Raw genomic sequence first — 12,561 nt, forward strand, 5'->3', positions numbered from 1 at the left:
GGGCGGAGCATCCTTTTTCTCTCTGCTTCGGACATCATGCCTTTTCGCATTCATGTTTGTGTCAAGCGTTGTATCCTCCGTACTCTTTTTTCTTCTATCAATAATGAAAAGGTATGCTTTTGGCGTATGCATGAAAAAAATAACCAAATGGGTGGCCTTAGCTTGCACATAGATACACATATCTAATATTTAGATGGCAAATAATCATTGGTTGTACCAGGAATAGTTTGCACTGTACAATAAAAGTGTAATAATCAACGACCACGAAATACAATACCCATTAGAATCCAGTCCAGCCATGATTGACCCCTCCACGGCTCTGGCACGCCTCACGCCCATCGCGCACGCCAGGTGCCCAACTCCCAAAGCCCCGGACGGACGGTCGCCATTGCCATTGCCCGGACGCATCTCCCCCGCCCCTCCTCCCACCGCTGCCACGCACCCATGCAAACCCACACGTACCCCCGCTGCCAACAGAAGTCCGTTCCACAGGCGCCGTGGCCTCCAGCCGGCACGCTCGCTTTCCGGGAGGCGCCCCCATCGAGATCTGCCCGCCCCCGCCCCACATCACGCCAGCGGTCAGCAGAGTACCCGATGCCCCCACCCCACTAGGGAGGAAAACCAGCGCACTCCAACCCCTCCCAGTGACCAGCTGCAGAGCCATCTGGTGCGGGCGAGATAACCACGCTGCTCCCTCCCCGGTCTCTCTCGCTCGCTGTCCACTTCCGCCCCCCTCCCCGCCTCCGCCCATTCTCCACCCCCCTTGTTCTCGCGATCATCTCCGGCTCCGACCCCGAGGTCCGGCGAGAGGGACGCGCGGCGCAGGTGATTATTTCTTTCCTCCTCGTTCCGCACTACCTACAGCGACGCGGCCGCGGCTGCGGCTGCTATACATATGTGCCCCCGCTCCGCTCCTGCTGATAGCTGTCCTCTGCCTCGCTTTTGCCGGTCGAGCTCGCAGTTTCTTGCTGCGGAGCTCGCCGCCCTCCGGACCAGAGGGGAAGCTCGCCGCCGGCGTGAGGGGCCGTCTTCCGCGCCCGCGTCCGTGCGTTGGGGGTGGCGACAGGGACGCGAGTGGGCGGGCTGCTTCGCCGCTGTTGCTTGTAGGTGGCGGTAGCCTCTGGAACACTCCCGCTGCAGCAGGTGAGAAGAATGTATTTTTTTCTCTCTTCGCCTTTATCTTTTTCCTGGCTTTGTCCGTGATGTCATGGTCTTGAATGCAAGTGCGGCGTACTAGTCTTTTTGCGGTTCCATATGCTGATAGATATCCCTGCCTTTGTAGCAATCTCGAAGGAGCTCGTGCCACAAATTATTTCTTTCACTACAGAAATTCGTGTTAGAAAAAACAAACGAATAACCCTTGTAAAAATCATGAAATATGAGTCGCAATACTTAATATTGTTACTTTATATAGTACTCGTAGTATATATCATGATGGTGCACATGTTTTTCAGTTTCTGAAAACTAGTCGCTGACTCATGTCGATCTGTGGGGATAGGAGTAGGATAGGCGGTCAATACGCATTTTCTCCGCACGTCGTTTTCGCCTCGCGCACAATTGTTGAACGGAGAGATACATCGCTTTCGCGAACGCAAGCTCGTCTCCAGATCGCGAGGGTGGTCCTAGAAGAAAGAGTTGTTCGGACTCTGGACTGCAACCATGTGCATGTGTACCCCGCAAAAACAAAAAGAAGCATGTGCATGTGGTTCTTATGACTCCGCATCGATGTTTAGGAGACAAGCGTTGTACTCGTCGATGCAGCTCAGCCACTAGTTTTTCCTTCCCTTTTTGGGGACAAAAACACCCCAGTGGCATTTTATTAGGGATCAAATTAGAAATTCACTTCATCTGGACTAGTTTGTTAACTTAAATTAGTTAAATTAAAGGATTTATATATATCATTTATCTGAATTTGTTTGCCTTTTTTTTCAAAAGGCAGGTCCAACAGTTTGTATATTTGGAAATACAAATAGCCAAAGTAGGCGTGGTCAGCATGCAGTCATATTGGCCGCCGTTCATCCCTAACGCCGCCATGGAGAAGCAGGAGATGCATTCCTTGTACAGCGATTTTGCACATATATTTGACATGTCAACAGAGAATGCGAGGCTGGGCTGCTACATCGCTCCCAAAATGGGGCACCTGCCTGTCTTGTTGAAACGCTCTGTCCTCCTTACTGGAAGCGCAATTTTGACCATTATCATCCGCTACAGAGCTCTGCTGGACAGATGGATACTGCAAAAAGGCGCCGTCTCCCATTCCCAGGTTAGTAGCTCAATATGCATCAAGACTTCTTTAGTGTTCTATGAGAACCTCACCACTCCTTTAAGAAAAAAAGGGAAACGGGGGAAGAACCCCCGGCCTCTTCATCGATTGATGCACGCAACCTTCGATTGTTGCAAAGTTTCAAGATCCAAACATTTGTTTCCTTTTCCTTTAAATGAGCATTACATGTATATTTTTTTGTTTATCTCACCTAAATCAGGGTTCTCACTCCTCAATGTGGCAGGGGGCACCTGTTCAGTCCACCATGATGTTGCGATCCTGTTGGCAGTGTAGATCCCTGCCTTTGTTTGTCGGCATTGGTGTTCTGATGGCAAGGCTCTGTAGTTACATTACCATTCAGAGTCATAACAATAACCGGCAAGTCATCCGCGGCATTGAAACTAACCTTCAGGGTGATTCGATCATTGAGAGTAACAAGTCGTGCAGTCAGCAGTCCGTCCTTCCAAGTTTGCTTGGTAGCAAGTACGATTACGTCCGTTTGCTGCTTCATTGTATTTGTAGCACCGCCATTTTTAAGGCGCATGCGGCGCCAAAGGTGGTCAGCTTCAAGGGATGGAACATACAAAAGAACTATGATTTCAGCGCACTTTGGAGCATCGTGGCAAAAAATGGACATTATCTGACTTATGTTGGAGCACTGGTGACTCTGCAGATATTTTTGCAGATGAACAGAGTGAACACTACCACTTCACTCCTGCCAATGCTGATTCAGACAACAAGCTCCAGGAGCAAAGCTGCAGTTTTCAGCAAGGTGGTGATAATTCTGGTGAACTCATGCGGCATTCTTGGATCCGCCTTCACGACAAAACACCACGGTCGCGCGGCAACGTTAACCGTCAGCGTTGTCCTAATGGTGTTTTGCCAGGTAACTATAACTAACCAAGAGGTCCAAACTCTTATGCTGGTCCAGTTAACATATATCCATCGCAAACTGCTGACATGAACCATTACTGTCATTTTCTGTTGCAAGATGGCGATTCCGTTGATCGTCGAGTTCCACATCGGGTTTGGCGGCGCAAGCCGGATGCCGGGAGGGTACACCGCTGCCATGTTCTTGCTCACCTGCGCCGTCTCCTGCGGCCTCAGCTGGTCATGGGGCTCCATGTTCTGCACCTTTCCTGGCAAGAAGGTCCACTCAGCAGGTCAGCTCTTGGGCATGGCTCTGAATTTGGCCATCTGCTACGCCCAGATGCAGTTCTTCCTCATGATGCTTTGGCGGCTGAAGAACGCCATCCTTGCCTACTATGCCATGTGGATTTGGTCGTGATTAAATTAGGTTCTGCACATAAACCACGGCTAGACGGTAGCCCCGTGGAGTAGTTCAGTGGATCTGAATCTGTTTTTTTTTTCTTTTTCTTGGGACATATTTTTGTATAGTTTTTGTATAGTTCTCCTGTAAGCTTGCAGGGGTCCTATCTGTAGTAGATCGCACTGTCTATATATGTAAATAGATGCATAAGCGCGCTTCGCTGCTCTGATCTTCGATGTGGTGATTTTCTCTTCTCCTGGTGGATCGCTATTGCTAGCTAGTTTTCGATGGACTGTTAATTTTTGTGGGCGTTTTCTTGCTGGGATAGGCACTACCATTTCCAAATTGTTATGACCAACACACCGCAGCAACTCACACTGCAATCCGGGCCCCACTCCTAACGGAACGAGATCCTCTTTTTTTTTTTTGAACTGCATGCCATCGGATGAGGCATCTACGGGCGCTAGACATCGACGTCCCTCTGCAGTAGTTGCTGCTACGTTAGAGGATCTCGTCCTCCTAACTACCCACGCACACGTCAGCCAGTAGAAACCCCTTCTTTGGTTGCCAGCTACGTACTTTGCTTCAGGCCCAACCGTGTTGGTGTTCCATTTTTCACTTTCATCAGTTACGGTTATAACTCTGCTAAAAAGAAATCAGTTACGGTTATAACTGACAATATGTCATCCTACTCCACATGCGTGACATGTTGCTACACGTTCACAAGGCACCAAAAGGATTCACCGCTCATGTGAAAAACTGAAACCAGCTAGGTGTAAAATAGGAAGACTGTTTGGTTATGATGGTCAGCTCAGTTAAACCCGTATGCCAGCGGCGTTAAACCCGGGGGAAATCCTTGGCAGCAATATCGTCATCGTCGCCTCCCTTTTTGAAGGTGTTGATTGGTACCGGTGCTTCGGAGGGTGGGCGATTTCCGGTGGATGCAGCGGCCACGAGGCTTCTTCGTTTTTTGTCAATCCACCGTTGTCGGCATTTGTTTCTCTTGTATTTTCTCTTTCTTTTCTTTTGGGCGTGACCGTGCTGCTTCCGCCCCAGCATCAATCGTTGGCTGTCTCGGTTGGTTGCTTTGTATACAAAAGCGGGGGAAAACCCTTTTCGATAAAACACACAAAATGACACTCATGACTGCGACGCAAGAAAATGTATTACTCCGTCCATGCGCGCGCGTCTCCTTTGTTTATGATGAAGACGAGAGCAAGTGAGTACCTTTTTTTTGTGTGGCTAGATGACTAAATTGAAGCTTGACAGCCTCCATCCATGAACCAAGGCCAACGGAACGGAACGGACTGAAAAGGCCCTAGTCTTCTGACGTCTTCTAGCTTCCGTTTTCTTTTCCGCTTCTCTTCAATTTCAAGCAAGCTTATCTTCCAGAACACATCCCAATGCGTGGGAGGAAAGTGCGGAAAGGATGTGAGCGGCCGCGTCATATGGATAGCAAACCCAATCTCGTCGATCCCCGGCCGCCAGAGGGAGGAGTCCGTCGACGCGTGCTTGAAAGCTTATTCCCTACCCTAACTGAAATGCAAGCCGACACCGATAGTTGACATCTCTTCTCCCATGTCGCCTGTTTCTCGCTCGCTCTGTTCCAGAGTGGGCGGCGGAACGCGACGTCACTCGGTCACGGCTTGCTTGCAGACAATGGAGACCAGACCACCGAATTCCGAGTCTCCCACTCTCCGCTCGACCCCCTATAAATCTCCTTCCCAAATCATCCCCGTTCTCTCCATGCCCATCTCACCGACACTCGCCTCGCACCGGTTCAGTGGCCGTGCGTCCCCTCTACCCGCCGGATCTCGCAGCCGGCCGGGTGGGGCATCCACGTCGTTTAGAAGGCCAAGCTGCTCGCGCTCACCCTTTCCTGGTGAGAAAAAGATTTGAGTCTTGTGCTTCTGTGTTTCTTGGTTGCTGGAAGTGATATGAGTTTTAAAAACAGTTTTAGTTAAGAGCCAGTGCAGCTATGTAATTTCCAGCAGGATGCAGAGAGAGCGACAGATACTTTTAACTGTTTCGGATTTAAGCTACATGTACATATATGAAGTGAGCATTAGTTCTATTATACAGGACTGAAATTTTACCATTAGTGGTGTGTGATGCGGTTGTGTCAGTGTATACATGCACAGAGACACAAGAACACTATTGTTTTCTTTTCAGGTTTCAGCATGAGTACAGTGGTAGTACATCCTAGGTACCAGAGTTTGCGCTTATATGGCCAAGTGTGCTGCACATAGTAACGCGATCGGGTTAATAGCACTATATATATCATGTTACTGCAAAGACATTTCTCATCTAAGGTTAAACTGTTAGCACATACCGTATATGTATTTGTGTGTGTGGTTGCCAACTGAACAAATGCATAGAGCATATCCGATCGCTTGGTGTTCGAGTACCATACTTACCTAGTGCCATTTTCTGCTGCTGCAAAGCTATCTTAACCTGCTAGTATCATGTATATGGTCGCAGTGAAGACTGCTGTCAAACATCACATCTCCTGTAGTACAAATGATGTTTGACAAGTCAAATGAGGGTTCTCCTTGAAAGAACAACAGTGTTCTGACGCTTTCGTTTTTTATCTGAATGTATAGAAGGCCAATGTTGCACCTTTCAATTGCAATGAATGGTTTCAAATTGCGAAGAATCTTGCTACGTATGTTTTTAAAATCTACTTCAACTGACATAAAAAATACTCTGTTTCAGTATCCGTGAAAACCGAACAAGGCAGAGAGAGCAAGCGCCCGCACAAGATCGACAGACGACATGTGGCGGGGTTCGCTGCTGCTGCTGCTGCTGCTTCTGCTCGCGGCGGCCGCGGCCGGTGAACCGGCGTCGACGCTCATGGGCCCGTCGCATGAAGACAGGGGCCACGCGATGATCCTGCCGGAGACAGGGCCCCCGGTGCAGCGGTGGGCAACGGGTGTTAGTTTTAACCCTTACTATTTATGCATCTGCATATGTATTCTGGCTTTGCACCTAGGTTAGATGGTGATTGAGTGATTTGCCTTGTGGATGTACCCGAGTAGGAGTTCTGTTTCACTTTCACCAGAGGTGCAAAGCGTGAGTGACATCAATCAGGGAGGTTGGCCTGTGTCTGTGTGGTACGTACTTCCAAGGTTGTAAGCATATTTGTTTTAACAAGAGGAAAACGTCATGTGTGCACACACAACAAACACCTTTTTTTTCTCCGTTCTTGATAGAGTTGTGTAAAGTACAGAGCTATACCTGAGAGATTTGGCTTCAACAATTGGTACCAAAGAACAAATATCCACCCCCCCCCCCCCCCCCCACTCCCCGCGTCTCATGGGTCGCTCCTGCGACTCATATGCCCGTCTTCAGAAATTCGGGGCCCCGGGCGAAAACCAAAATGTGGCCCAAATTTTAATCAATTCACATAACAAAAGAACTAACATTCGCAAAGCATACTTTCACTTTATTATATAATTTCAAATCAGTTTATCCATACCTTATTTAGGCATATATCAAATATTAAAGCTAGAAAGGTAAAGGGATAGGAAAGCAATAAACTAACCAGTAACCTCATGTTCTACCAAAAAGAAGCATCCGTCTGGTATTTCTTGAAATAAAATCTTCAATCATATCTTCGTACTTTATCTTCTCCAAGACATCATTTTCAAGTGCTATTGTCGCCAATCCATTAAGTCTTTCTTGTGTCATAGTAGAACGCAAGTAGGACTTCAACAACTTGAGTTTAGAAAAACTCCTTTCAGCAGATGCAACCGTTACAGGAATGGTCAACAAAATTCTGTATGCAATAACAGCATTAGGATAGATTGTGGAGCGCTTCTTCAAATAATTCAGAATGTCAAGAGGACCCATTGATTTATGAAGTAAATCCTGGATGAAAATTAGCTCACAACACAATTCAAGTCCATCAATATCTGTATGTTCTCCACTCTTAAGTGCATCTTCAAGATTAACACAAGCAGCCATCAAACTCTTGTCATCTAGTGATCGCAGACTATCTGAAGTAAACAAGAAACCAAATATCTTTTCATACCCCTCATATATTGTTCAAATCTAATGGTAAGTGAAGTTATAGCTTGATCAACAACACGTATAAAATAATTGACCCTAAATGACTCCTCTGCAGATTGTGAGTCGATAGATGCATCATCTTCACCCTCATCAAATTGTTTTTTCCTTTTGATTTTACGCTTGGTGCGGAACTCTGGATGAATATCCATCTCCACTGCAATTTTTTTGGCAACTTCCAATGCTTTTGAAAAGCCGGTTTTTCTACACTTTTTGAAAAAGGAAAGCAAGCCTTTTACAGATTCAATTGCAATATCAATAAGCATATCCTTTGACTGTAACTCTTTGCTAATCAAATTAACAGCGGATAATATTTCATACCAGATGATGATTGATACTAAAAAATCAAAGCCACCAAGTTCATTCTCCGCCAATGATTGAGCTTCACTTTGTGTCGAAGAATCTTTATCACTTTCAGCCACTTGTAGTAAGGCCTCCCTTATTTCCGGTAGCTGAAACCTTATAGCCTGAACACTATCAACACGACTCTCCCAACGAGTAGATGATTATGACTTGAGAGTCAATCCTGGTATGTTATCTTTGAGAATTTGCCATCTCTTAGTAGAATTAGCAAATATTGTACAGATACGCTGGATAACTCGAAAAAAATCCGTTGCTTTACGACAAGACTTTGCCATATCACATAGTGCCAAATTCAGACTATGGCAACCACAAGCTGAATAAAAGGCTCTTCGGTTTATTTCCAACACTTTGTTTTGTACTCCTTTATTTTTTTCCTTTCATATTCGACCCATTATCATATCCCTGACCTCTCACATTGTCCACATCAAGGTCAAGACTCTTCAATTCCTTCTGTAAAACATCAAACAATCCTTGCCCGGTGGTATCATTCACATCCAAAAAACCTAAGAAGGATTCTTCAATGCAAAAAGAATCTGGAGATGCATCAACATACCTAATTATCAAAGACATTTGTTTTTCGTGGCTTGCATCAGGAGTACAGTCAAGTATAACTGAGAAGTACTTTGCTTCTTTTACCTTCTCAATGATTTTCAACTTGATTGCAGCAGCGAGCAAGTTGATTAACTCATTCTGTATGGAGGGACCAAGATAATGATCACGAATTTTATCATTCGTGATGCGGTCAACATGCTCTTTTATAACTGGGTCAAATTCAGCCAGCATTTGAACAAGTCCTAAGAAATTTCCATTGCTGTCTTGGTACAACTTACTATTACTACCGCGGAATGCTATATTGTGTTCTGCAAGAAATTTAACAATCAAGAGGATTCTAAGCAAAACTTTTCTCCAATGTTCCTTTTCCTTCTCAAGTTCTCGCTGAGCAACTTTGTCAATTGTTTGATTCTTCTCCAACATAAGGCGCAAGTCATACCATGTAGTCATATTTGTGACATGTTCTCTACTAGTTTCATGCTCTTTAAGTCTATGACCAAGATGAGCCCAGTCACTGAAACCTTCATTTGCTAACTGCCCTCGCACGAGCCCTTTTCTTAATAATTTGCAGCAAAAACAAAATACCTTGTCAAGATCTTTGCTGTACACAAGCCATTCTCTGTCACACTTTTCCCAATTTGAGAGAATTCTAGTATATGATACTGCAGAAAACCTTCTAGACAATTTGTCCTTTTTACCATGCTGAATAGATGAGTCTCTTTTAGGGCCCTTTTGCACCAAAACATCTATAATTTTAGGATCAAGTGCATCCCAATTTCTTGGATCAAATATATCAAACGGAAAAGGATATTTGATGTCATCAGCAATATTATCATCACCGGTGGTATTAGCGTTATCACCTTCATTGGCAGTATCAACATGATCACCCCCATCGGCAACATTATCATCACCCGCTTCTTCAGCAATACCATCATCAATTTCTGCATCATGAGCCTCAACCTCTGTGTCATTGTCATCATGACCATCATCTACATTAAAATCCATAGTTTGATTTTTCGAATCAAGTCGGGGTACTCTCACGACATATCCATCGAGGGAACCTGTTTGAGATCGAGCCTCACGATCTAGTCTTTGTTTCTTCTTACGCTTTGAAGCACCAGAATCATGCTTCCTAATTCTAGTACACATGATGAAGATCCAAGAACAAAACCTAACAAAATTACAAGTGATCAAACAGAATGTAATTAGTTTAAAATAGTAACAACTAGATGACTAAATGTGTAGATCGTTCGAATACAAGAAAATAAGTTGGAAAAATAATCTTGGTCTTGAAGATTAAAACACACCGGGCGTCCCTGTTGACTGTTGCGTCTTCAGTCTTCACGGCAACTGAACTACGTCGGCACAATCAGATGAGTAGATGATCAACATTCAGCAGATGGACGATGGGATCGCCGGATGGCCCGAATCAGATCGGAGCCAATTGAACTACGCCGGCACAATTGCTAGGGCATCGCCAATCGCGACTCGCGAATTGAACGATATGTATCTTTTTCTCATTCCTGAACCTCCAGGGCTTCCGCTCTGGCCATCGGGGTAATGGGATGTAGGCTGATTTGGGCCTCTAGCGTTCCAGGGAGCCAGTACGTACTGTTTTTTCCTGTACCTGTACGTACTAATTTTTTAGCGATCAAGTGAGCCAATGAAACGCATCTTTATATACTGGTTTTTTCTACGATGGGGGCCCCTCGATTTTGGAGGCCCTGTGCGGTCGCTCATTCCGCTCACCCTCATCGACGGGCCTGGTCCCGAACCGTCGCCCGTTGCCGGTCCCTCCAGCTCCGGCGGGCTGCCTCCGATCTGATGGAGTCCGTGGGCATGACCCTTGTCCTGTTGGTAGCCCGTGTGGTTACTTATCTGGGATGCCCAGGAGGCCAAAGCTAGGGTTTGTCTCCGTACGGGTGAAAGGTGACGGCTTTGGGTCCTGTGGGTGACGGAGCTGCGCCGGTGCGGCGGCAGGGGTGGCCTGCTGCGTGCTTGTGGTCCATCGCCATGTGTGTGCTGGGTGAGGATGGATCCCCCTTGGTGTCCGGAGCGGCGGCTCACGGCGGCACCTTTCTGGCGGGTGTCGCTGTGCGGGTGCTTGTGTGTTGCCTTGGCCGTGTGGGCGGTGTGGTGGCTCATTCTGGGGGCGTCCATCATGTGGGTGTGGTCTTCGTTGCCACATGGCCTGTTTCGGGCGTTGTGTGCAACTTTCTTTAGCCGGCCATGGCCGTTGGATCTGGGTGGTGGGGGTTGAGTCCCGAGTGAAAGCTCTGCTCGACTATGTCGGTGCCGGTGATATCGATACTATTGTGTGCCGTTTTCCTCCTTGGAGGTGTCATCGTGGGTGACCCCATTCACTATGGGTTCTGGTGAAAACCATTGGTCTGGGTGGTTCCAAACCGGACGGTGGCGGCGTTGTGGCGCCGTGTCCTCCTTGGAGGCTCCGTCTTGTGAGCAGGGTCCTAGGTTGCTGGTTGCTGGGGGAGTTTTGTGAACAACAGCTTCTGCTCGTCGTGTGCCGGATCCTTGCCTTGACGGTGGTGCTCTCATGCGGAGCTAGGTTCAGCGAGGTGATTGTGCTAGAAGACCTCCCTTTGGTGTCCTGGCCCTGGTCCCCATCCACGTTCTAGGGTGGTGAACACTCCATCGTCCGACGGTGCGGCGCCTCTCGAGCCGAGGCGAGGAGCTGGCGGCTCCTTCTGGCGATGGAACAAGATGGCGCTAGTCTGTTGGGCGCCCAGATGATGGCATTGTCATAACCCCCTCTGTCAGCTGATCTCCTTCGCGAGCCGGCTCCATTCGCAGCATTGGTCTTTCGAGCATGTATGAGGGCTCGAGTGTTTCATGTCTTGTTTTTAGCTTTGTTGCTGCTTCTGGGCACCCATGTATCTTGCCGAGGCACTTTCTTTGCTTTGTTCTTCTGTATTGTTTTATACCGTTGGTTGGTTGTTGTAAGGGCTTCATTAATTTAAAGCCGGGCGTCAGCCTCTTTTCTAAAAAAACAATTGATATCAAAGCAAGGGAATGAAGAAGATGAGACCACATAACGCTGTAGTGATTGAAGCCATGGTGACCAGTTACTCAATAATGATGTCGGTGGCCGCAACGACGACCACGATAACAGCAACACCGGGCAAACTCCCATCGCCGACGTTAACAAAGACGAACTACTCGGCATGGGCGGCGAGGATCAAGTACCTCCTCCTATGAGTGAATGATGCATGGGTGCCGTTGACCACGAGAGCTCGTCCAAAGAGGTCGACGCGATGATCATCTCCCAGTTGATTGACGACATGACATTGTTGTGAGTTGCAGAGAAGGAAAAGTGATCGGTGCTATGCTCCATACATGTGGACGTGGGGAGCCAAATCAGACTTCACGTGAAGCGCCGCTACGTGCCGCGTGATGGGCACCCGAGGGAGCACGTTTTTTTATATGTTGTGTGTGCGGTTTTTTTTCCAGGTTTTTGAATTTTGCATTGTATTTCCTAGTTTTTTTTTTGAAAAAATATTGTTTTTTTAAGTTGAAAAAAATAATCATTGTTGTGAAGCACAACTGTGTTTTTTACATGGTGTGCTTCATGAAAGAAAAACAACGATATTTTTTTCACAATGAAGTACAACTGTGCTTAGTGAAGGCGGAGCACAATTGTGGTTCTGCGTGAAGCACATCCATACTTCCTGAAGAGTAAAAAAAATATAGTTGTGCTTTCGCGTGAGCACAACTATACTTCTCTGAAAATGAAAAAGCACAAACTATGCTTTCAGTTTTTTCCGTTTTCGCTATTTTGTTTTTTCCAGCTTTTGGTTTCATTTTTTATGGTTTTCTGGTTTCTTTTCTATTTCTGATTTTTTTTAATTTCCTAGTGTTTTTGAGAAAAAAGAGATCATCCAAATAAAATAGGATGAGATCTTGTTTCGAAGATCTCAACGCGTGAAAAGCAATGTTGTAATACATTTCGTGATTTGTGTCTCACTTGTCACCACCAAAAAACGATGTGAGTAACCTTTGTAAAGGATACATAGTGATTTCGGGTAAT

At 46.5% G+C, this 12,561-nt stretch overlaps 1 protein-coding gene and 1 pseudogene across 2 annotated transcripts; one reads left to right on the plus strand and one right to left on the minus strand.

Annotated features, from left to right (window-relative positions):
- The first annotated feature begins 403 nt into the window (after positions 1-403).
- LOC125528380 lies at positions 404-3,759 on the plus strand. 2 transcript variants are annotated; one of them, XM_048692864.1, is made up of 5 exons: positions 404-825; positions 962-1,143; positions 1,940-2,263; positions 2,508-3,149; positions 3,255-3,759. In XM_048692864.1, the coding sequence occupies exons 3-5, from the start codon at positions 1,994-1,996 to the stop codon at positions 3,549-3,551; spliced, it is 1,209 nt and encodes a 402-aa protein (XP_048548821.1). In that variant the 5' UTR covers positions 404-825; positions 962-1,143; positions 1,940-1,993; the 3' UTR covers positions 3,552-3,759. The 2 variants fall into 2 exon arrangements, with proteins under 2 accessions (XP_048548821.1, XP_048548820.1); XM_048692863.1 differs by having other exon boundaries at positions 407-825; positions 1,936-2,263.
- A 3,326-nt stretch (positions 3,760-7,085) lies between these two features.
- Positions 7,086-9,521, minus strand: LOC125528381 (annotated as a pseudogene).
- Positions 9,522-12,561: the final 3,040 nt, after the last annotated feature.

Source organism: Triticum urartu, unplaced genomic scaffold, assembly GCF_003073215.2.
Source record: "Triticum urartu cultivar G1812 unplaced genomic scaffold, Tu2.1 TuUngrouped_contig_4831, whole genome shotgun sequence".
Lineage (NCBI taxonomy): Eukaryota > Viridiplantae > Streptophyta > Magnoliopsida > Poales > Poaceae > Triticum > Triticum urartu.

What these genes read in the sequence shown, in the direction of transcription:
- LOC125528380 (XM_048692864.1), top strand. Translation starts at nt 1,994, where the DNA reads ATGCAGTCATATTGGCCGCCGTTCATCCCTAACGCCGCCATGGAGAAG. An exon ending in GCGCCGTCTCCCATTCCCAG is followed by an intron (nt 2,264 to 2,507) that starts GTTAGTAGCTCA and finishes TCAATGTGGCAG; the next exon opens with GGGGCACCTGTTCAGTCCAC. An exon ending in TCCTAATGGTGTTTTGCCAG is followed by an intron (nt 3,150 to 3,254) that starts GTAACTATAACT and finishes TTCTGTTGCAAG; the next exon opens with ATGGCGATTCCGTTGATCGT.